Below are 22,654 nucleotides of genomic sequence, written 5' to 3' on the forward strand. Positions count from 1 at the left end.
TTACCAAATCCCAAAGAACAAAAAAAAATAATTAAAAACATCAGAGTTATAATTTTTTTTAAAATTCTTTTTTCCGATTGTTCCTATGGGAGCTATATTGTAATGGAGTATTTGCATTCTTGCAACTTACCATTCTTATTCTGATTGTAACAAATTATAAAAATATTAATTAGAAACGATATGTATGCGTTAATTTGTGTTGTACAAAACTAGAAAAGTCTTGACTAACGTCTCCGTAAATTTTGTCCGTTCAAAAGCAGTAATCTTGATACTATTTTAGATTGTTGGTGCTGAGGGTTAAAAAACCTGCATGGAGCTTAGTATGTACATTTATAAAATAATCTAAGTGCTTTCGCTGCACAATCCGCTGTCCTGGTCGATCCTGTCGCAGTGGGACGAAGTGCAAGGGTTGCAAGGGAGGTTACCACACACTTTGGGATCCGACTCTACGCTCATCGTGTGCCTCTATCCTGACTGCCTTGGTCCTGATTGGATCGGATCAGAAAAGATTTGGTGAATCCTGGCTGTGCAATGGCCTTTGTTTAGGTCGTCAGCTCTCTTTTCTAACAACAACGCAGTCTGGGCATCTCTGGCTGAGATGTTGCTAAACAAAGTTCATAAGCCGTCTTTTCTAAATGCCCGCCAAGTCAGAAATAAGTTGGTTGCAAAAATAAACCTGAAGTGTGTGTGAGGGGAACACCCCCTTAAAGTTTTCTTATTTTGCAAACCGTCAGAAAAATATATGTAGATCTTGTGTAATTTATGATTATTAGTTCTGAATGGGATCGGAAACCAACTCAGAAGCTTCCACCAAAGAAAACAACTATATATGTTTTGTGAAATAGAAAACGGTTTTTAAGTATGAACGTCACAGGACTCTGCGTGCGTAATATCTATCTAATATTTTATAATTTCTTTATTAATAGAGACCTAAACAGAAGTATAGTTTGCATGACAACCTAATTTCACGACTAAACGGACATAAATGATTTTTGGGATAAACGAAGATTGTAGAAAAGCTGGGTGGCCGCTCAGAGTTGACCGTATTTTCGTGTCTTTTTCATTGACACATTTTCTAAGTGCACTGTGCGAAAGAAGGGGGAAGTTCCCCGAACCGACAACAACAGCAGAAGTTGCCAACTTGCCAGCTGACAGGCGGGCGCCGTTCTTGGGCCCTCTGAGTCCCCTTAAGCCGTCAACCACCTCATGTCAGACGTCCTTTGCCTGTGGCATGTGGGCGGAAAAGGGGGAGGGGGGCGGGGAAAGTGGGTGGTCGGGTGGGGGGAAAACAAAATTCAAAGGCTGCCAATTGCCAATTGAAGCCGTAAAGTATGCTAAGCAATTTGCATCGTGTGTGGTATTCAAGCGAGGGTGGGTGAAGAGGAGGATTGGCTCAGTGTGTGGTGCGATATTTATTGTTGTTTTTTGCCAAACTAGAGGAGTCAGAAGGAGTTGAGAGTTCCAAGCACCTGGCACCTGTCGTTTCACCCCTCTCCATCCTTCTCCCTTCGAGGACCCTTCATAAGTCCAACATTGTGATTTTGATTTTGGTATCGAGACCTCAATTTAGGCTCTTGAGCAGCTATGCCAACTATAGCAGCCATGGATGAGGCATAACCATTTCCGTTCCTGCCAGGCAAAACTAACTTGAATTTTATTTTAGAGCCGCAGCCCTTTGAGCCATTTTAGAAAATAGTTTACTGCCTTCTAATTTCTTTAATATATTAGATGAAGATCATCTTCTTTTCGACAGAAAACACTCCGCTTTTCTTACATTGTCTTTTCACATAGCTAATTCAAAGGTGTTTTGATCTAACATTCATATTAATGTGCCTCGGACTTATATCAAAATTTGGGCTTAATAAGTTTGTGTATCTTATTGTTTTAAGAAAAGATCATTTGGTATGATTTTGATTTGAAAAACTAAATATAAGTAACAAATCACATTTTTCCTGGGAAACAACTATTATATTGTGATTAAGTTTTAAAAATTGTAACTGCTTGTTTCAAAGTAAAAGAGTTTGTTGAGCAGGGCTTAAAAAACTGAAGTCTATGTACTATGTAGTAAATATTATTTAATAATATAAATACATATTTGCACACTTTTACACAACTAAGCAATAAGATACCAAAAACTAAATTTTAAACGAAACTAATCGGCTTTCCCAACTTTCCCTCTTTTGAATAGAATATAACCTATTCAATAATAAGTTACATACATTAACGGAAGCACAATTTACGGGTTCTATTGGCACTTTTGGAATTATAGGTTTTGCTTACCCTTAAATATAATTATAGGTAATGTTTGACTATAGTTTTAGGTATTGTCTTTTAATCAAATGTGTGGTTTTTGTTTGTAAGCCAATCGTAATCTTGCCATAATTGTGCTTCCGAATATTTTAGTGACTTTCCTAAGCTATGTAGGTTTTTCCTAATGACAGCAAAAAAACCAAACATTTGTCTGGTATATTGTAGTGATATATGATTAATGTTGAGCACGTGGCACTTTTTGGTTATTTAAAGCACGGGGTCGTTGCTCCATACTGCGACTAACTGTCGAATAATGTTTCAGTTTGGGTATCAGTTTGCTTTAAGGTGAGTTTGTTTACCCACTTCGAATTCCAGCGACTTTTCCAATCGACTTTTAGCAGCTTATGACTTTATAGGAGCGTCAGGCTGTCATAGGAAACCCTTTCCCTCAGACACTCGTCTGAAATCTTCCTGTTCTTTTGTTCCAATTTTCCCTGCTCACAGCCAAAACCGAGTTAATATTTGTTTTCCCGAGGCCTCACTCCGCAGTCCCTCCCGAGATCACTTTTGACAGACCAGACAGTTCAGGTGTTAAGTTGTTTGCCACGTCATGCGACTGCGTTGTCAGTTGCCTCGTTCCTACCTCATTCTTCCCTTAGCGGCTTATTGATTTCCGCCACTTTCTGCCCCTTCATAAATGCCACAACAATCACCATGTCGGCTTGACTTAAGATCCCCAATACCTGCAAACGGTCAGACCTTATTGAGAAACGAGTCGGATGGCTCTTCTCATATTTTCCAGTCGTCAAACGCCTTTTGTCTTTCATGTGGCATATCCGCGAGTTTTGTGTCGAATCATTAGTTTTAAATATACAGTAAAAGAGTGCCGAAATCGGGTTTCTAATCCTTTCGATAGTGTACAGTCAATTTATTGAACAAAATAATATTAAAAAACGAACAAAGTCCCTTTTTGCAACATTACCATACCTTATCTTTAAAGACTTAAATTTATGTTTCCATTGCAGCTTTGTTAAAATAAATGTATTTAAATTTTATAACCTGTACTCAAACAGTAAATTGATTAAATAAGAAGAGTGTTCAAATGTGATCTGTGGTGTCATTTTTAAACCACACACAAATCAATTTTCAGTTTAAAATTAATACTCTTGGTTAAAAAAAATGCACGAAGCACACAGAAATTCTGTATTTAAATATTATTAATTAATAAATCACCTATACTCAGTAGTATTAATTCAATACCACAAACTGGTCAAACTCGTGCCGAGGAAAGTTAAATAAAACTGGGCTTTATGTTTTAATTGTACTGTACAAAAATAAAACAACTAAATATTAATAAGAAGCACAACCAATTAACAGTTTTTGTGAAAATTATAACTCATGAGGCAAAGATTAATTAAATAAATTAAATATCAAAAAATATTGAAAAAGTGCTGAATCCGGAAATGTGCCTTAAATAAATATTTTTTTAAATATCAAATTATATTACCAATTTGGGAAAAAACTCAACTAAAGTACATTGTTAGAATATTTTTATATTTATATTTATTTCGTAAGGAATTTAGTAATCTTCTTTTGAAAGTTATTCTATTGGTAATATTTTTCATATGCAACTCTTAGTACATCAGCATTATACAAAAGAGTCCCGGCTTAAACCATTTAACATGTCTTTGGAGTTTCAAAATACACATTCGATGGAAACAGTAGTAAATAAGAAATTTTTTAATATTCATATTAATACTCTTTAACACGAAATTTAAAAAAAATTTTTTGCGAAGTCTGTGGAATGTTTTATACGACCTGGGAAATACAAATGGTTCGTGGAATTCGTTAGCTGCATACCTGTGTAATCAAAGAACATATTTAGGAAGTAGTAAGGGCTACATATTTGTAATCGCGAAATAACTTTCAAAATATTGTAACTCAACGAACTCTAGATCTCTACATTTTGCAGCTGTGACATACATATGTACATGTTTGTATGTGCTTCGGCAAGATATATATTTAAATGAATGTAAGTATCAAGACGGGAACAGAAATTACTTGTTACCATAAACAGTACAATTATATCGTTGAGATATGTTAGCATTAGGCTAACGAATGCCATTTAAATCAGCTTCTTAAATAATAAAAGATAAAATTTAATTATTATAATAATCTTAGTTTACCGGTACGAGTACGTTTAAATCTTATTGTCGGGAGTATACAGTTGATAACTTCTAAAAATTGTTCCTAAGCTATTGAAGCTATTTATTTAATACTCAAACTATTGAGACACAATAGTTTACTTTCGATGACTTTTTTATTTAGGTGACTGTACCTATTGGCAAAGTACATAAAAATAGATACATTTGTATTTAAATACGACTGCGCAACTACTTATTGTGTTTCAGGTGTGATTCTGGTTGTAATTTAATTAATGTTTTTCACAAAGCATAATTAAAGGGTTACACTTGTTTTATTTGTGCATAACGTATGTTACACCCATTTATGTCTATATGTACATTTCAATCAGCTCACTTGGATTGCTTACTCATTTTCACCAAACTGCCAATAAAGACAAAAACTTATTGCCCTTTTTTGAACCCAAAGTTCACTAGAATGCAGTAACTCGATGACCGAAATATAGCACTAACGCGATAAAAATAATTAAACCTGCAAACGCATTTTGTGTTCGAATTGTCGCAATTATTTTAATTTGGCACCATGGTCACGAATCGAAACTTTGGCCCGGAGTTTATTATATATATTAAAATAAACACTAAATTTTAGTATACTGGAAATGACTTAAACATAACAAAACTGACAATAGAAGATAAAATACAAATGAAACTACAAAAGTTAGACCTGTTATTTTTTGGTTGGTATTAATTTAGTACAAATACCCTAATTCTGTCGCAAGACAACTTTTTAATTTAAGCGTTGGGTTTTTTTGGGTGAACAAAATATAAAAATCTCGCCAAGGTAAAAAAAAAATCTAAATTGAAAGGAAATTCGCTTTTAGGTCCTTTTTTAGAGAATTCTATGACAACACTGCATAAGTTCATAGTTCAAGTTCCACACCTTGAATTTTTCTAAAACTTAAATTAAGGATTTTGTTTTTCATATTGGGGTTATTTAATTTGTTCTGCGATGCACATGCATTTTAAAACATTTGCCTTAAACAAATATATAAATATAAAAAACTATGTTCTTTAGAGTTAAATAAAATATGGGAATTAAAGTTAATGTTATTAGAGACCGTTAACAATGAATATTTGAATTTTTTTCAAATCGCTATCTTTTTATGAAAACAAAAATTATTTTACTTAATTTTTAGATAAGCCAAAACTTATTAATTATATAATCTCATAATTTATTTGTTATATTCATATAATATTTAGTTATTTCATCCCTTCACAATGGAGTAATACAATATTAGTCAAAAATGTAAATAAATGTGACGGACTTATAAGTTTTATTTTAAGCGAATAAAAAACACAAATAATAATAATATTTCTTTTTTTTTACTTAAAGTTTATTACTCAAAAATAAGAAAAAGGTAAAAATTGAAATTTAATCATTGACGCGTAATTTGTATTATGTAACTTCATATAATTACGGCACCTGCTAATAATACCTACTGTTATTTTTTCTTTACAATTTGTTCGTCAAACAGAAAACTTTTGGAGTTGTTTACATGACTTCCACCCCCGCGAAGCACGCCCTCCAGGATCCACAGCCTTCTATATACCTCATGTAAATGCTTATCAACAGGCAGCCACCGCTCCATTTCGCTCCTTCGCCTGCGCTCTCTTTGCGACGGAGTCAACAAGGCATGGTCCATTCCCAGCGTTTCGTCTTATACGCCGCTCTATAACAGAAATGACGAGCGGCAAAGAGAGCTCCGACAGAGAGCGCAAGCCCTCTCCCAAACTCTCCATCTCTTGGCTTCAGTTTAAGTTAATACAAAGTAACGTTGAGTTTGTTTTGTTTGTGTGGGCGGGTTGGGTGGTGAAAGGTGAAGCAGGTCCAGAAATGTAATCAATAATTTTAAATATTTAATGCGCCAGTTGGAGAGGCTTTGAGGGGAAGCAAAGGAAACGGGTTTCTTCTGTTGGAAACTTGTTTAACAATATTGCGTAATTGAGATTCGAGTTGTACGTGGAAAATATGTACCCTAATTCTTATTTTCAGGCAAGAATTATGAACTCACCTGTGCCTGAGCAACAGCCCACGCTCCCTCTTCCCACCAATGCGACCCACATGCCACACGCTGCTCTCTCTTTACATAGTTTCGTTGAGTTGCGCCATCGCTTGCTGGCTGGCACTTCGCCTCTGGCCGCTCTCTCTTCGCCTCGACTGCTTTCTCTTCGCCTTCCGCTGCTTTCTCTTCGCGGCGGCAGGAAGCATAGCGTAGCGCAATGAAGTCGCAAATGCTCCACGTCCAATCCAATTTTGCGCGTGCCCTCCGTGTCTGTGTGTGGGTGTGTGTGTGAGTGCGTGTGGATGACATTGTGGCGCTTGTTGAGGCAGCTCCAATTGTCGGCCCAGTAGTCGTTGCGAAACTTTTGCTGGGGTAACGTGTCGCTCAATTGGCGGCGTTTCGTCAATCGTTATCGGCTATCGGCTATCGGTGTCGCCTATCGACTATCGCCGTCTGTCGTGTGTTCCTTGCAATTGCGGTGGGTGAGGGGGCGGGGCGCGCCGATTAGATTAGTGAAATTAGCCCATGTGGCACAGCATCATTCGAGACTGCGACTGAGACGGCGGGAACTGAGAGGATCTTTCGCAGGATTCGCCGGCGCCTGAAAGTCCAGGTGAGAGCAAATGCTTTCCCCCTCCCTCCCCTTTTTCACCACCCCCGAAAGTTGGCCTTGGGTGCCAATAAACTCAGTTAAACAAAGTTTAACGACGGCTAATGTCAATTTGATTATGTGAAATAAAAGTTATTTTCCTTTCTTCGGTTTTCAGCTTATCTTAATGCGAGGTCAGCCGCTTTTGGCCGAGGTCGGGGTAGATTTAAGAAAAGTTTTTGAACTAATGGCCACCAATTAAAACATGAAGGCCCGATTTTTAACGCCATAAAAACTAGAAAAAATATTGTGCAGTTCACTTCAGACCCACTGTAAGCACTTTAACTGTTAAAATTATTTATTAATTCGAATTATAACTCAAAGCACTGTCTGCTAAGAAGATGAAAGATTAGTTACCCTAAAATTGAATTGGTATTTCCTAACTGGGTTTGAAAATCACACTAAAGGATTGGCTATTCTATAGCTGCCTTACGATATTTAATCAATGTTAGCTTTATATTCAAAATAACTACCTAGATAAGCAAAACTCCAATAACTTTACGTTAGTAAGTGGCAGTACCCATCTTATTAAATTCACATCTCAATCTAACTTTTGTACCTTTTATAAGATTATAAAAGTATACACATGCATAGATTCCCTAGCAGCATAACAATGAGATTCAAAATTTGTCTGTCCATTTCAGTGCAATTTTCTCGCCGACACATAAACAATTGGGTCAAATTAGCTAATCTTGTTGTACATCAAAAGGAAAAATATTTCTGTGGCAAGTTAGTAAGAGGCTTAAAAGTGAAACTGGACAATTACATGGACTGAGTGTGGTTCATTCCACATTATTTGTTGCTAAAAGTTATTTCTCAATATGCTCATTGCTTTATTCAACACGTTAGAATCAATAGAAATGGCCTGGATTAGTCAGAACATATCACTTCTTACTAAAAATCCATACCTTGAGCCAGTTTTAGTAAACTTTCTTTATTGCTTGCTCAATTATCCGGTATTAAATATTTTGATTTTGTCTCAGGTGTGTTCAACACCTTCAATATATCCTAAAAATACCTATTGACAGAAAATAAAAAAGGCTGGCTTAAGTTTGTTTGGTATATCCATTTATTTCAGAGTTTAACCAGCTAAAAGTTTTTGTATATGGTAGGTCAAATAGACTGTGAGCCAATGTACGTGTTTAGGGACAACCCTAGGTAATTCAGGGAGAGATCGTGGGAACCCCACTTGGTGTTCAATTTTTAGTGCGCACCCCCCATTAACCCCCCTACCCACGAAAGCACTCAAGTGCATTTGCTTTTAATTAAATAAGAGTGTAGATGGTGAAGGCCAAAAGTGACTTTTGAAATGGTCAAGCAGATAAAACTGCAATAACTATAAATGCTATCGACGGTGGGGTAGTCGTAGACTAGGTGAGCCCAAACACGCACAAATTTGTTAAGCGGGTCACGTAATCCGGGAAATCCCATCCACCCCCTCTGGGTGTTGTCATCAACACGAACATAAAAATAGAAAATTAAACTTGAAACGCGCAAAATGGCTACAAATGTTCTTGCTACCCGCCTCGTGCCCCAGTGAAAATCGATATCAATAAACTTTAATTCGTTTTTGTTTCGAAGTCACTGCAGTAAAAACCTTCAAAATGACGCAACAAATTAAAAGCCAATAATTTAAATCAATTGCTGACTTAAAAATATTAAGTAAAAAGCGACCTCCATCAGAGTCCGGAGGTTTGTTTATGGCTTTTAAATCTAATTAAATTCCCATAAAGACCGCGAACGAAACCAAAAGGAATGAAGTAAAAGTAAATAAATAAAAATTCTGTTTCTGAGTTCAAACGCGCTCAACGAGAACCAGATGCCGTAATCAGTTAGATAAGACAATTAAGGGTTAATATTGTAGGTGCGTGTGACAGTCAGCGAGGTCAAACGAATGAAACTGGGGGGAGGGGGTGGAGCTAAAATGCACCAATGACCTTCATTTTGTGTTTGAGCATCGCAGCGCTTTATAATTCATCCTGTGGAGGTGGAGTGCTGGGGAAAGGAGTGAGGAGCTGTGGGAACTCAACATCTGACACGTGCTAAATGCAAACAAAGCTTTGCCTTAAACCTGTTCTATTTATGGTTCACCGACCACTCACCACTCACTAGTGAGTTATACGAAATGCCGTTCAAATGCTGATTCGGCATCTCCCTACCCCAATACACCTGCTTCTCAGAGTCTACTTTTGGTCATTCATTAGGAACAAAGTCTTGCATTTTATATGACATCTACTGTTAAGCGACTTTGCTGTGTGATCATCTCCGCACTCTCAAAATAATCTCTCCACAATTACCTGTTATACCCGTATTATGAGAATTCATTGTATTTCGGTTTGGTATTAGCTTAAGAACAGAGAAATAATATGCACAATATTAGGGTAACAAACAGTTATATCTGTAGCCTAAGGCAAGGTCACTGTGCAGTATGATGTTTATAAGATCTGAATTGAACTTGGAAATGAACCCTCGAATTCAGTTGGAGTAAATCGAATCTCCAAATTGTTTGAGACAATTATTCACACGCTCAGAAAAACACTGGTGTCATTAAACCTCGGGGCAAACAAGCACACAATATTACGAAAAGCTCTGATAAGAAGAGTGCGTTGGGTCAGTGGGTGGATGGGAGGTGGGAGGTGGGTGTTGGTTGGTGAGAGGTGCGTTCTCCGAGGGGCTGGGCTGCGGCTATATTCGTGAAAAGCTCAGAGGAAGGCGGGCAAGCTCACTTCATGTGCGACGGCATATATAACAAACAAATTGCGCTAATTTCTCTCAGTCCGCGAGCGGGTCACTTGTGAAGATGTCAGCGATCGCCATACGCGCCATGAAAATGGAGGATTTCGACGAGGTTGAGACCTTCCTCGCCGAGCACTTCTTCAAGCACGAGCCGCTGATGCTGATCCCCCAGGAGGACGCCGCGCAGAGCGAAGTGGTTCAGCCGGAGGCGGAGCTGCACCGCTCGCTCATTCCCCAGAATCTCTCCTTGGTGGCCGTCGCCGAGGGGCGCATTGTGGGCGTGGCCCTGGCCGGTGAACTGGTGCCCGAGGATTTGGAAAGGGAGTTCCAGGAGGTCGAGGCGAAGGAGGTCAAGTGCCTGCTGGACAAAATTCACAAGTTCCTGGCCGGGATCGAGCGGCAGGCCAACATCTTCGCGCACTTCGGTGTGGAGCGGGCCCTCTACCTTTATATGCTGGGCGTGGACTCCTCGGTTCGTCGTCAGCGACTGGGATCGCGTCTGGTGGCCGCCACCATCGAGCTGGGTCGCCAGCGGGGCTTCCCCGTGGTGACCTCCACCTGCACCAACATGCACTCCCGCCGCCTCATGACCGGCCTCCACATGGAGTGCGTCCTGACGAAGGACTACGCGGAGTACAAAGACGAGCATGGCGAGATTCTCCTTCCTGCCCTCGAACCCCACACCTCCGCCGCTGTCGTGGGCATCCGACTTTAATGGCAGGGGTAATCACCAAAGAAAATTCATAGCTAAGTAAGCAAATTTATTGGAATAAAGCATAGTTAAAGAGCAATATGAAGTGGTCTTGCGTAAACCGGATCGATCTGAAACTGAAAGAAGTCATACAACGTGTTCTAAACACTACGAGAATGGAAAAAGCTTTGTTTATCTTTTTAAACTGTAGTCTGAAAACGTTTGCCACACATTCTGTTATCAGTTAATAATTAGTTGAAGAACAAGAAAGCAAGCAATATATGCCTTTATAGCCAAAACAAAAAAATATTAGTCCATAGATTGCATAAGATACATGCAAGTTGGTTGGTCTAATCATTCCTATATCAGCTACTCGACATAGTCGTCCATTGTTATGAAATTGAAATCGTATTTTTAAAATCTGAAAGCCACGAAATTGTGCGGATTTTCCTATTCGATTAGCAATTTTTCCTAGTCAGACTTAAAACTGCTTGCAATGTAAATAAGACTTTTGGTGATGCTGTTCAATAAAATATACAATGTCGAAAAGTTTGAAACGCACTTGCATTTCCTCGCTTTATATTGAAGTACATTCGCCATTTACATATGAAAATATATAAATATTACGTAGTTTAATCATTTTTATTTCTGGATGAGAATCCATGTTATTTGCTTTTTCCCACTTAAAGAATTAAAGTCAAGCCCCAAGGCTGCCAGCCTTCTGCTTTCATGTTGAGTCTGGACATTCCACGAACTTCGCTTTGGGAGCTGCTTTATCGTATTTCATCTTCCATTAAAGGGCAACAGCAATGTTGTCGGCATCGTGGTGGCTTTGCTTTTATTCTTCCGCCTTCGCACTAAAACTAATTGTTGTTTTATTGTGTTTGTAATCCAATCCATGTCGTAACGCTAACCACTAGCCATACAACGCAAAGTGTATATAAGAAACACATGGTACACATTGTGGGATTACGATTACCCCTCATCACAGACGCACAGTGCCGAAGTATAACAAAAAACATTGCAAACCTGAAACTAAAGATTACAAATAAGAAACTTTAAATTTAATAAATATATTTTGATTCTTTAAAAACACTGCCATTTTTAGCGGAAAATAAAATATTAAGCCATGGCAAATATGTAGTTGACTTGCCAATTGAAGAGTTTTTCTAAGAGGCCAGGAGTCATTAAACTAAAATGAAATGTTGTCTATAAGATAGAAGCTATATAATTAATTGTTATATTTATCTGAAAAAAATTAGTTTCATGAAAATTAAAAAGAAACGTCAAAAAAGAAAATTATTTCTAACATGTTTTAATATAATCCTTTTTTTCTTAAATTGTAGTATAATATTAATAGTTCCATAAAACGTATAATCTTTTGAAAACTCATTCTTATTTATTTTTATTCATTCCAAAATTACGCCGATTGCACAAAAAAACATCTCCGTTAGTCTTGATTTCGTGTTTTGATATCTTGACGTATTAAGCATTATTTTGTCGATAACATTTGGCTACCTTGAGCCTAAAAAGTGATAATCAAAAAGCTTTTTTATATTCTTGTTGTCCAAATAAGATAAAACTGAAAAAGGTAGGCCTGATACCATTTTAAATTTTACAGTGCTTATCTCTAATACGCAGTGAGCCAAAATCTTCCAAGTGAGACATCTACTTTCCGAATATCTGGAAATTTTTAAAAATTAAAACTATTTTAACGATTACAATAGTTGAATGTATAACATTTTCATTATTTATATGAAAAATCGCATAACTCAAAACATTGGACTAGTTGCAATTTGTTTTATTCTGAAAGTACCATTTTTTTTTGTAAATGAAAAATATTTTTATAAACAAAAAAATTTTAAATTTTTTTATTAGAAGCGTATATAAAAATAAAAATAAATATTCTCCCATTTTCAAGTTATTAAATAAAAATTAGGTGCAACTTTTTCAAAAAAGTGCAAAAAATAGTATATTTTGCACACAGAAACTTTGGTAAAACTTTAATTTTTCTCATAACCGTTTAATTTTCAAAAAGTTAGTCACTTGAAACTTTAATAATGATATAAAATGTATCGAAAACATAAAATACGTTTAAAACTTGTGATGCTGGAAGAATATCAGATTATTGTGAAAGAAGGCAAGGGTCTCCATGGAGAGAGTCCTTTTATGTTGCCAGACAGAGTCCTGCCAGGTTGAAAGTTACACAAACGGACCCAAAACCGACGTAATTTACATGTCTGCAGTATAAGTTCGACAGAGAAATCGGGTGGGCAACGAAAATTCAGCAAAGCGAAGGGGGGACCAGTTTTTCCGAACCGTCTGTTTAGCATGTTTCGCCAGACTAACACCAGTTGTGTCTGACCTCTGCTTGAAACGGAAAATTTAAGGCGAGATAAAAACGTAGTGTCGAGATTTGACTAATCAAAAATAAAGATTAAAATGTAGATACCTACAAAAACTCACTAAACCCTTTAAAAAATTTAAAATTAGCTGACTGTTACAAGCTTCAATTTTATAACATTGCAAATATTTTGTGACTAAGTAACCAACATGATGCACCAAAAGTTACCTGAGCAAAAAAAAAAACTAAGCCACAGGCATGAAAGGGCATCCACCCAAAGTACAGTGCTCTACAGCTATGTTAACCCGGAATATTTGCAAAGCCCTAAAGTTTTGGGCGCACTGGAATTTTTCCAAATATTTGCGCAAGTAAATTTTTGATTTATGTTAGTAAAGCGTGACCTAAAAATTCGTCGCACTCTGCCAAACTAATTAAAAGTGAAAAGTTGACATTTTCTAGTTGAATTTTTAATTTATGGCGTGAACTTCCCAGCCGCAGCGAAAAATTTAATGAAAATTCAATCAAAGTTTGCGGCACTCCCCATCAGGTTGGGTTATTGTTATTGTAGGGTGGAGAACTTGCAACATATGGCTGCCCAGTTGCCCTGCACGATCCGACCTCCGACGATTTTGTTATTGTATAAGTGACCCTAATGAAGATTAATTTAGAACAAGTGATACACTCTCTGCGTGAGCGAGAGTGTGTGGCTGATTGTTTATTAAAAGGCTGAAAACCTGAAAGCGAAATCTCGCTTTTATGACGCACCAACTAAGATTCTGTGTAGACCGACCGAAAATACTGTACTTCTGGCGAGACTTGAGTTTTGCGGTGTGTCAGGGGCATCTATATAAAACACATTGAGAAAGTCTATTCTATTTCTATTTATTATTGAGATTTAGTACAATGAAACTGTTGGGTCGAGTTGGGCTGACATGAGAAAGCTGTTACTGTCACAACCTAATTTTTTTTTAAATCTAATTTTCTAATTTCAATTCTAAATCTTTTTCGCATCTTGGTTGTTAACACTCTTTTTATACCCTTGCAGAGGGTATTATAATTTTGGTCAAAAGTGTGCAACGCAGTGAAGGAGACATCTCCGACCATATAAAGTATATATATTCTTGATCAGGATCGCCTCCTGAGTTGATATAAGCATGTCCGTCTGTCCGTCTGTCCGTCTGTCCGTCTGTCCGTCTGTCCGTCTGTCCGTCTGTCTGTCCGTCTGTCTGTTTCTACGCGAACTAGTCTCTCAGTTTTAAAGATATCGAATTGAAACTTTGCACACACCCTTCTTTCCTTTGCACGCAGTATATAAGTCGGAACGGCCGGGATCGGCCGACTATATCCTATAGCTGCCATACAACTGATTGATAGGAAATGCCATAACTTAAGTGCTTGTAAAGTTAGGGAGTTGAGATTTTCTATGGGTTTTATTTTTGGCCAATCAATTCGACCTAGCAAATTTTATAAGGATCGGCCGACTATATCCTATAGCTGCCATATAACTGAACGATCGGAAATGCCATAACTTTGGTGTTTGTAATATTAGGAAGTTGGGATTTTCTATGGGTTTTATTTTTGGCCAATCAATCCGACCTACCAAATTTCATAAGGATCGGCAGACTATATCCTATAGCTACCATATAACTGAACGATCGGAAATGCCATAACTTTGGTGTTTGTAATATTAGGAAGTTGGGATTTTCTATGGGTTTTATTTTTGGCCAATCAATCCGACCTACCAAATTTCAAAAAGATCGGCCGACTATATCCTATAGCTGCCATATAACGGAACAATCGGAAATGTCATAACATTGGTGTTTTTAAAGTTAGGAAATTGGGATTTTGTATGGGTTTTTTATTTGGCCAATCAATCCGACATACCAAATTTCGTCAGGATCTTTTCAGATTTACCTTTAAACCTAATTTAGAATTGTTATTGAGCTTCTGGTACATATAAGAAAATTTGTACTTAGTCATAGAATATGTCATAGAATATGGCTATCATAGCTATCATCATCAATAAAATCAATCAATAAAATTCAACCCCCTCGAACTGTTCCTTATTGGCATTAATATAGAAATAGATTTATTAAATATTATTTTGAATCTGTCGGTGATCCATTTTTTTTATACCCTTGCAGAGGGTATTATAATTTTGGTCAAAAGTGTGCAACGCAGTGAAGGAGACATCTCCGACCATATAAAGTATATATATTCTTGATCAGGATCGCCTCCTGAGTTGATATAAGCATGTCCGTCTGTCCGTCTGTCCGTCTGTCCGTCTGTCCGTCTGTCTGTCCGTCTGTCTGTTTCTACGCGAACTAGTCTCTCAGTTTTAAAGATATCGAATTGAAACTTTGCACACACCCTTCTTTCCTTTGCACGCAGTATATAAGTCGGAACGGCCGGGATCGGCCGACTATATCCTATAGCTGCCATACAACTGATTGATAGGAAATGCCATAACTTAAGTGCTTGTAAAGTTAGGGAGTTGAGATTTTCTATGGGTTTTATTTTTGGCCAATCAATTCGACCTAGCAAATTTTATAAGGATCGGCCGACTATATCCTATAGCTGCCATATAACTGAACGATCGGAAATGCCATAACTTTGGTGTTTGTAATATTAGGAAGTTGGGATTTTCTATGGGTTTTATTTTTGGCCAATCAATCCGACCTACCAAATTTCATAAGGATCGGCAGACTATATCCTATAGCTACCATATAACTGAACGATCGGAAATGCCATAACTTTGGTGTTTGTAATATTAGGAAGTTGGGATTTTCTATGGGTTTTATTTTTGGCCAATCAATCCGACCTACCAAATTTCAAAAAGATCGGCCGACTATATCCTATAGCTGCCATATAACGGAACAATCGGAAATGTCATAACATTGGTGTTTTTAAAGTTAGGAAATTGGGATTTTGTATGGGTTTTTTATTTGGCCAATCAATCCGACATACCAAATTTCGTCAGGATCTTTTCAGATTTACCTTTAAACCTAATTTAGAATTGTTATTGAGCTTCTGGTACATATAAGAAAATTTGTACTTAGTCATAGAATATGTCATAGAATATGGCTATCATAGCTATCATCATCAATAAAATCAATCAATAAAATTCAACCCCCTCGAACTGTTCCTTATTGGCATTAATATAGAAATAGATTTATTAAATATTATTTTGAATCTGTCGGTGATCCATTTTTTTTTTTTTATGAACTAGTTAAAACAAAGGATTGATGCTGGTTTCCGTGATATTTATTATGAATCCTCACATACTCAGCCCCCTCACCACGACAAGGTCTCAATCCACGAGAGGGAAATATTATAATAGCTTAATCTATATTGCACTTTATAAAAAAAAAATTATCACAATCTTGAAACAATATAATAATATATTTCTATTTTACCTAAATATATACAATTCAAATAAATAAATAAGTTAATAAATTAATAAATAAATTAATAAATAAATTAATAAACTAATCATAATATCTATATTTAAAAAAAATTCCATCATGATGACTATAGCTCGTTTTATATGTAAGAGCAACAGCATTCCTCAGCTCATTTTCAGCAAATATCCAATCAATTTGCGTCAAATGTTTCGTAGTTGCAGAATTATTGATTGGAATTAGATTAAATTCATTTAAAGCTTCTTCAAGTCGATCAGTGGTTGTGGATCTGCAAATATTAAAATCTCCTAAAATAACCAATTTGCTATTATTTTCTAAGCTGCGTATCCTTTCTACGTCCGACATAACTTCATTACGAAATTGAGCTATAGGAAACGTTGGATTCCTATAAACAACAATGAAGGATGTATTAAGATATTTGAAGGCAATTGATTGGTATATAGTTCTTGAGCTCAAAGACTTATTTGTCTCAAACAAGAAAACTACATTTTCGGCAATATTTTGCTTGGCATAAATCATAATTCCATTTTTGCCAATACCATTCAATCGATTGCTATCAATTCTTCTTATTATGTCGAAACCTTGGTAAGAAAAGTCTTCGCTGGGAAGAGTCCAAGTTTCGACAAAACAAAGAAAATTTGCACAACAAATAATAGGGTCGTTAAAAATATCTTCGCGATGGCTTCGAAGAGACTCAACATTATGGTAATAAAGGGAGATGTCTTCGTTTCTGTTAACCACAAAATCATAATGCGTAGTCAAAAACTTTTCCTCTCTTAACTTTTGAAGTTCGTCTTGGACATTTGGAGCTCCAAATCTTGTTGGAGCAACAAAGTCGCCTAGAAGAAAAAGTCCTGATGCGCTAGTGGCTCTGCTGCATCCAACATATAACGAAGCTCGCTTGATGCCTCTTTTAAGATGCACGGCGACTTTGCTATATGTTGCTCCTTGGCTTTTGTGGATGGTAATAGCCTCAGCAGGAACAATTGGAAATTGTTTTCGGTCAACAGAAGCATGCTCCGATCTTCCACATTGAAAAACTCGAGAGGCTTTTACTATTGGAGTCCATTCGGGATCGGGACTGTTCCGAACTTTTGATCTGGCGATAGCGCCAACCGTGGGTTCAAAAAATTTAATCCAAAGTCGCGTTACTAAATTTGAGCCATTCACTAAGCAATAGTCAATTAGCATCAGCTGACCAGTTGCTCCATTTACAAGTCCGTCACTTGTGTCTATATTGACGGTCACCATATATTTAGCAGTTGTTTTGAGATGAAGAACATATGGCAAACCCTGTGTTTCAGAGGTTTTCATATTTTGAGCATATCTTAACGTGTTTCCTCTGTTTCGTGTAGATATGTTCGCAGTTTTCACTGTATCAACAGCAGTGGAAACCAATTCTTCCGTCCCAATTTGTGCTAGTTTTAGGAAATTGTAATTGTCAACTTCTTCGTTAGAAGAAAATAAATGAATGGCATCATCAGGAACTTCGCTGGGTGAAACAACTCTTTGTTTAAGGAGCTCCATATCTGCTATTGTCATGCAAGCCTCAGATAAATGATTTAGGGCTTGAGCAAATGCATGGTCGCCTCTTTGGCGCATTATTTCAGTAAGCTCAAAATACTTAAAGTTGTTCCATAAGCTATTTCCTGCTAAAACGCTATAAGGATTAATTGTCCTCTCCGAAAATATCCAACTGTCTCCAACTGGGGAAAGTTGCTTTAGATCTCCAAAAACTATAATTGATTTTCCACCAAAACTTAAGTCAGGGCTTCGGAATATTTGACGAAGCCGTTGATCCAAAAATGAAAGCATTTTAGAACCAACCATAGAAATTTCATCAATTATAATCAGTTGGAGATCAATCAACTTGCAATGAATTGTATTTAAACTATCATTGCTTAACGGTCTTAAGGGACCTGAAGCCTGATTAATTGGAAGAGAAAACACTGAATGCAGAGTCAGTCCTCCAATTCCAAAAGCAGCTTTTCCAGTCGGAGCACATAATAAAACCTTTGCTGAATCCGTAGCACCAGGAACCTTATTTGCTCGCCAAGTCACAGACTGATAGATGGTAGAAATCAGTCTGCTTTTTTCCTACACCGGCCCCTCCACCAACATATTCGTAAAAAATATTTTTACAAACAACATTATGCATCACATGTGCATAATATAGTCTTTGTTTGTAGTTGAGGGACCGAGTTAGCGAGCAAAGGTCATCATTGGAAACTAACGGGGGGAGTCTAATTAATTGAAGTTCGCCGTCTTCTTCAGGGTTGTTTATCGCATTGTCATCCTGAAGAATATTTACGTTTCGCTCTATATTTGGTACAGCCAAAGCTCTAAACTCTTCGTCTAAAAATTGGGAGGCAGGTTCTTCCGCATCAGGAGCATTATCTCCCCTATCCTCTTGCAAATCTTCCAGAACTCTCTCTAACTCCATATCATCAAACACATCATAGTTCCTTTTCATTATCTTAATGGCTTCATGGTTTACTCGGAATGTGTTTGCAATGTCGTTGGAAAGAAGTTCAGCTTCTTCATTTCGCCAAGGATAAAAGAGCATTAAATGCTCTCGGAAATAATCGGAAGGTGAAGAGTTTATGCTAAAGCGAACCCACCTTAGAATCAGGGGATGCCTACGTTTCTTAACGCAACCAGACCCATCCAACAGTGGATAACTTTGCTCAGCAACTTCATCTTCGTCATCTACCTCCACATCATTTGCTTCATCATAGTCTTCCCTATGATTAGCGGCAGATCGTGCAATCCGCTTGACAAATCTGTACCAAGCTGCGAAATCTGCTAAACAAATTCCTTCCAACTGCTCATGCCTTTGCACATATCGGTCAAGAATATTACGCTCAAAAATATCCACCGAGTTGTTTGGAAGTCGCTCTAATTCTTCATTTGAGCGAGCCAATCGAACTCGTTTGTCTGGATGGCAAGTGTTTACAAAAATAGTACCTTCACTTGCCTCCGACATATGCAGCCCCAAAATATTGTAAGCTGCTTCTTGGGCCGATATTTCTGTAGCGTTAATAAACTTATTCCCTATGTGCTGTAATTTCCTTTTAATAGAAATATTCCCATGGCTTATTTCTGCCATGGCTTCACGGAGCAACTGCGATACGCCTCTGTTTGACTTGTTTATGTAGTTAATGATATAACTACAACAGGCGTACGCATCTAGGATAAATTGAATATCCATATTAGCTCTGTGTAAGCTTAGAATATCTCTATTATAAGCATTGAGCAGTCGGTCGGAGAATTGTCTGCGAAGAAAAATGTGTGGCTTTTTTAAGCTGGAACGTAAGGCTAGCTTGTAGGCTTCAAAATTAGTTTCAAGGTGGGACAGAAAATTATCAAAATTGTTAAACAAAGCTGCGTCTTCATTTGAAATAGTCCTTAAAGCTTCCTTAATTTTTTTTAAACAAAGTTTTATGATCTTCAATATTGACTTCGTTTTCTTCTATTGGATGCAAAATAAGCGTTTCGGGCATAGGAGGATATGGCATATTGAATCGGCAGAACTCCTGTCCGCGTAACTCTCTTAGGCAAGAAGCACTATGCTTATGGCGTTGATACTGAATTACTTCTTGTAGTTCAGTATCGTCTCCATTTGTAGTAATAAACCTATCAATAAAGTTTATTACTTGCTCGGTATTTTCGGCGTCTTCGAGCTTAGGAGCACCAGCAAGCCAGTACATGCCATGAGAATGCGGAGATCCTCTGTGCTGGAACTCGATTCTCCAATAAAAATGAGAAAGATTAAATTCCCCAAAAATATCGGTTTTGAACAATTTCATTAATTGTCGCAACCTGTAATCGAAGTATCGAGAGCACGTCACTGGATCAGATCGGATTAACCGAGCCTTTTCGGAGCTGGAAAGAGCTGCCGCTTCTTCCTCGCTTATAGCCCTATTATCCAATAGAAGAGACAGGATAACTAAAAGTTCATTCCACTTAGTTTCAGCAGCGGAAAGAGTTATGAAAAACGTTGGCAGCCCAAATTGTCGAATCATGGCTATAACTTTTTTTTTCTCAGCCTCCCAATGAGCTGGTGCAGACCGTAAGCCTTTTAGGATGTGGTAGCCATCATCATGTTGCACAAGACGGTCAACAAATGATTCATCCCGCAGATTACCAGCGGTAACCGCTCCCGACTTTTTGCGTAAAGCAATTGAAATTGAATTTTGTATGCGCTGCATTTCGTAAAATTTATACATGTATAAAACTTTTGGAACTACAGCGCAACGACGGTCGTAAAAACGGATTTGGGATCTGGCTTTTTTCGCATAGGTTGTATTTCCTTTAAATATTTCTCCGCAAGAAATAGTTGGAAAGGAAAGTTCCTCTGCGTCTTCGTCAAGCGTTAAGCTTGTTGGCCGGCGGCCTTCACCCGGTGCCAATGCAATGCGCTGAATTGCAGTATCATTATTTTCCAATAATGTTTCATGGCCTCCGGGATTTAAATTGTCTTCGAGCTCTGCAGCATTTTGGGAGTGGTGTTGCTGGTGAAGAAGTTGCTCTACTGCTTCGCGATCAGATTCGTCAGCAATAAAAGGAATTTCATTAATTCCTTGAAGTTCTGTTAGCCAGGATTCGTTTAGTGAAATGTTGTGCTTTCTGTAGAGCTCGGTATTCACTAAGTACCGTACAGCTTCAAGAACCCGAGCGGGTCTAATAGTTTCAGTCATGAAATTGTGAGCGTACTCTAGTCTCCTTTTTAAATGGACTTGGATGACATGGGTAGAGTCGAAAGAGCGTGGAAGCGCAGTCACAATATCGGGAACTGAAATTGGAACATTCACCACTGCCCCTCTGATTCCACATTGCCTTTCATAGCCGAGGGAAATAATCCTCATAAAAGGGATTCTCGGTGAAATAAGGCGTTCTTCGAGGCAGGTGAGTCCATTTAAGCACTCAGGGATTTCTGGGAAATCGAACCCATTAGAAAGGCAGAGTGATGGGAGTTTGCCAAGAGAAATGGCACGACGACAAGTGTGGCAAAAGTTATATTTGCCGGACGGACTTGGAAATTTTCTTGACAAATAAAAGGCGTTGCCAACGTTTAGGAGAGGAAATTTAGAGGAGATAGCCAAGATGGATAATCCACTTACCTGCGAACGGAACCATGTTCCTCCACAGCAAATACAAATAGCCGTTGGGCCTTCCTTAATGTTCCTGTGGTACAAATCCCTCGCTGATGATCGAATCCTATTTCGCTGTTGTCCTCGTTCCTGTTCCAGTTCATCCTCCGAAAGTTGAGCTCTTGCGTCCATGTTTCTTTGCGACTGCCTTTGGGAGGCATCGAGTCGATTTTGTGAGTCCATCCTAAAGTTTAATAACCGATCCTCTGCCATTTGCCGAATTTGTTCTTCCCGAATCCTCCGCTGTTGTCGTGTTTCCCGGCGTTGTGATGTGTTTATCCGTTGCTCCTGTGATCTAGCGATGGGATTTCTCCTGGTTGCTCTCCTGTTATCGGCGTCCCTTTCCCGTTCTCGCTGCCTGTCTTCCATATCCCTTCGTCGCTGTCGGTGCTCTCCAGTGTTCCTTTCCTGTTCCCTTGCACGTTCCTCTGGGTCCTCGCGATGAGCAGCTCGTGCTGCGGCATCCCGAATTCGCTCTGAAATTCGAAATTCGGGATTGTTCCTCCGAGAGGCATGGTCAGCAGTATTTTGCACCTGCTCTTGTCGCCGTTCCTCGGTGACCTCTCGACGAATAGCACGCGCTCCGGCGTCCCGTACCCGTTCAGGATTTCGGTACTCCGGAATAGTCCTCCGAGTAGAGTGCTCAGCAGTGTTTCGCAACTGCTCTCGTCGTCGCTCCTCGGGGTCCTCTCGACGGATCGCGTGTGCATCCATGTCCCGAACCCGTTCAGGATTTCGGTACTCCGGAATAGTCCTCCGAGTAGAGTGCTCAGCAGTGTTTCGCAACTGCTCTCGTCGTCGCTCCTCGGGGTCCTCTCGACGGATCGCGTGTGCATCCATGTCCCGAACCCGTTCAGGATTTCGGTACTCCGGAATAGTCCTCCGAGTAGAGTGCTCAGCAGTGTTTCGCAACTGCTCTCGTCGTCGCTCCTCGGGGTCCTCTCGACGGATCGCGTGTGCATCCATGTCCCGAACCCGTTCAGGATTTCGGTTCTCCGGAATAGTCCTCCGAGTAGAGTGCTCAGCAGTGTTTCGCAACTGCTCTCGTCGTCGCTCCTCGGGGTCCTCTCGACGGATCGCGTGTGCATCCATGTCCCGAACCCGTTCAGGATTTCGGTTCTCCGGAATAGTCCTCCGAGTAGAGTGCTCAGCAGTGTTTCGCAACTGCTCTCGTCGTCGCTCCTCAGAGTCCTGTCGACGGGTTG

At 38.6% G+C, this 22,654-nt stretch overlaps 2 protein-coding genes across 2 annotated transcripts in view; both read left to right on the top strand.

Annotated features, from left to right (window-relative positions):
• Positions 1-6,927: 6,927 nt before the first annotated feature.
• The window catches only part of LOC108044575 (discoidin domain-containing receptor 2), a 115,422-nt gene continuing 99,695 nt past the window's right edge, over positions 6,928-22,654 (top strand). The window contains exon 1 of the mRNA XM_044460253.1: positions 6,928-7,067. The gene's annotated coding sequence lies outside the window, so the exon portion shown is untranslated. The remainder of the gene's footprint in view (positions 7,068-22,654) is intronic.
• LOC108052470 (arylalkylamine N-acetyltransferase-like 2) lies at positions 9,885-10,630 on the top strand. The gene has a single exon (XM_017134851.1). It carries the CDS (start codon positions 9,904-9,906, stop codon positions 10,552-10,554), a length of 651 nt encoding a protein of 216 aa, XP_016990340.1. The 5' UTR covers positions 9,885-9,903; the 3' UTR covers positions 10,555-10,630.

Source organism: Drosophila rhopaloa, unplaced genomic scaffold (assembly GCF_018152115.1).
Source record: "Drosophila rhopaloa isolate 14029-0021.01 unplaced genomic scaffold, ASM1815211v1 contig_2, whole genome shotgun sequence".
Classification (NCBI taxonomy): Eukaryota; Metazoa; Arthropoda; class Insecta; order Diptera; family Drosophilidae; genus Drosophila; species Drosophila rhopaloa.

What these genes read in the sequence shown, in the direction of transcription:
- LOC108052470 (XM_017134851.1), top strand. Translation starts at nt 9,904, where the DNA reads ATGTCAGCGATCGCCATACGCGCCATGAAAATGGAGGATTTCGACGAG.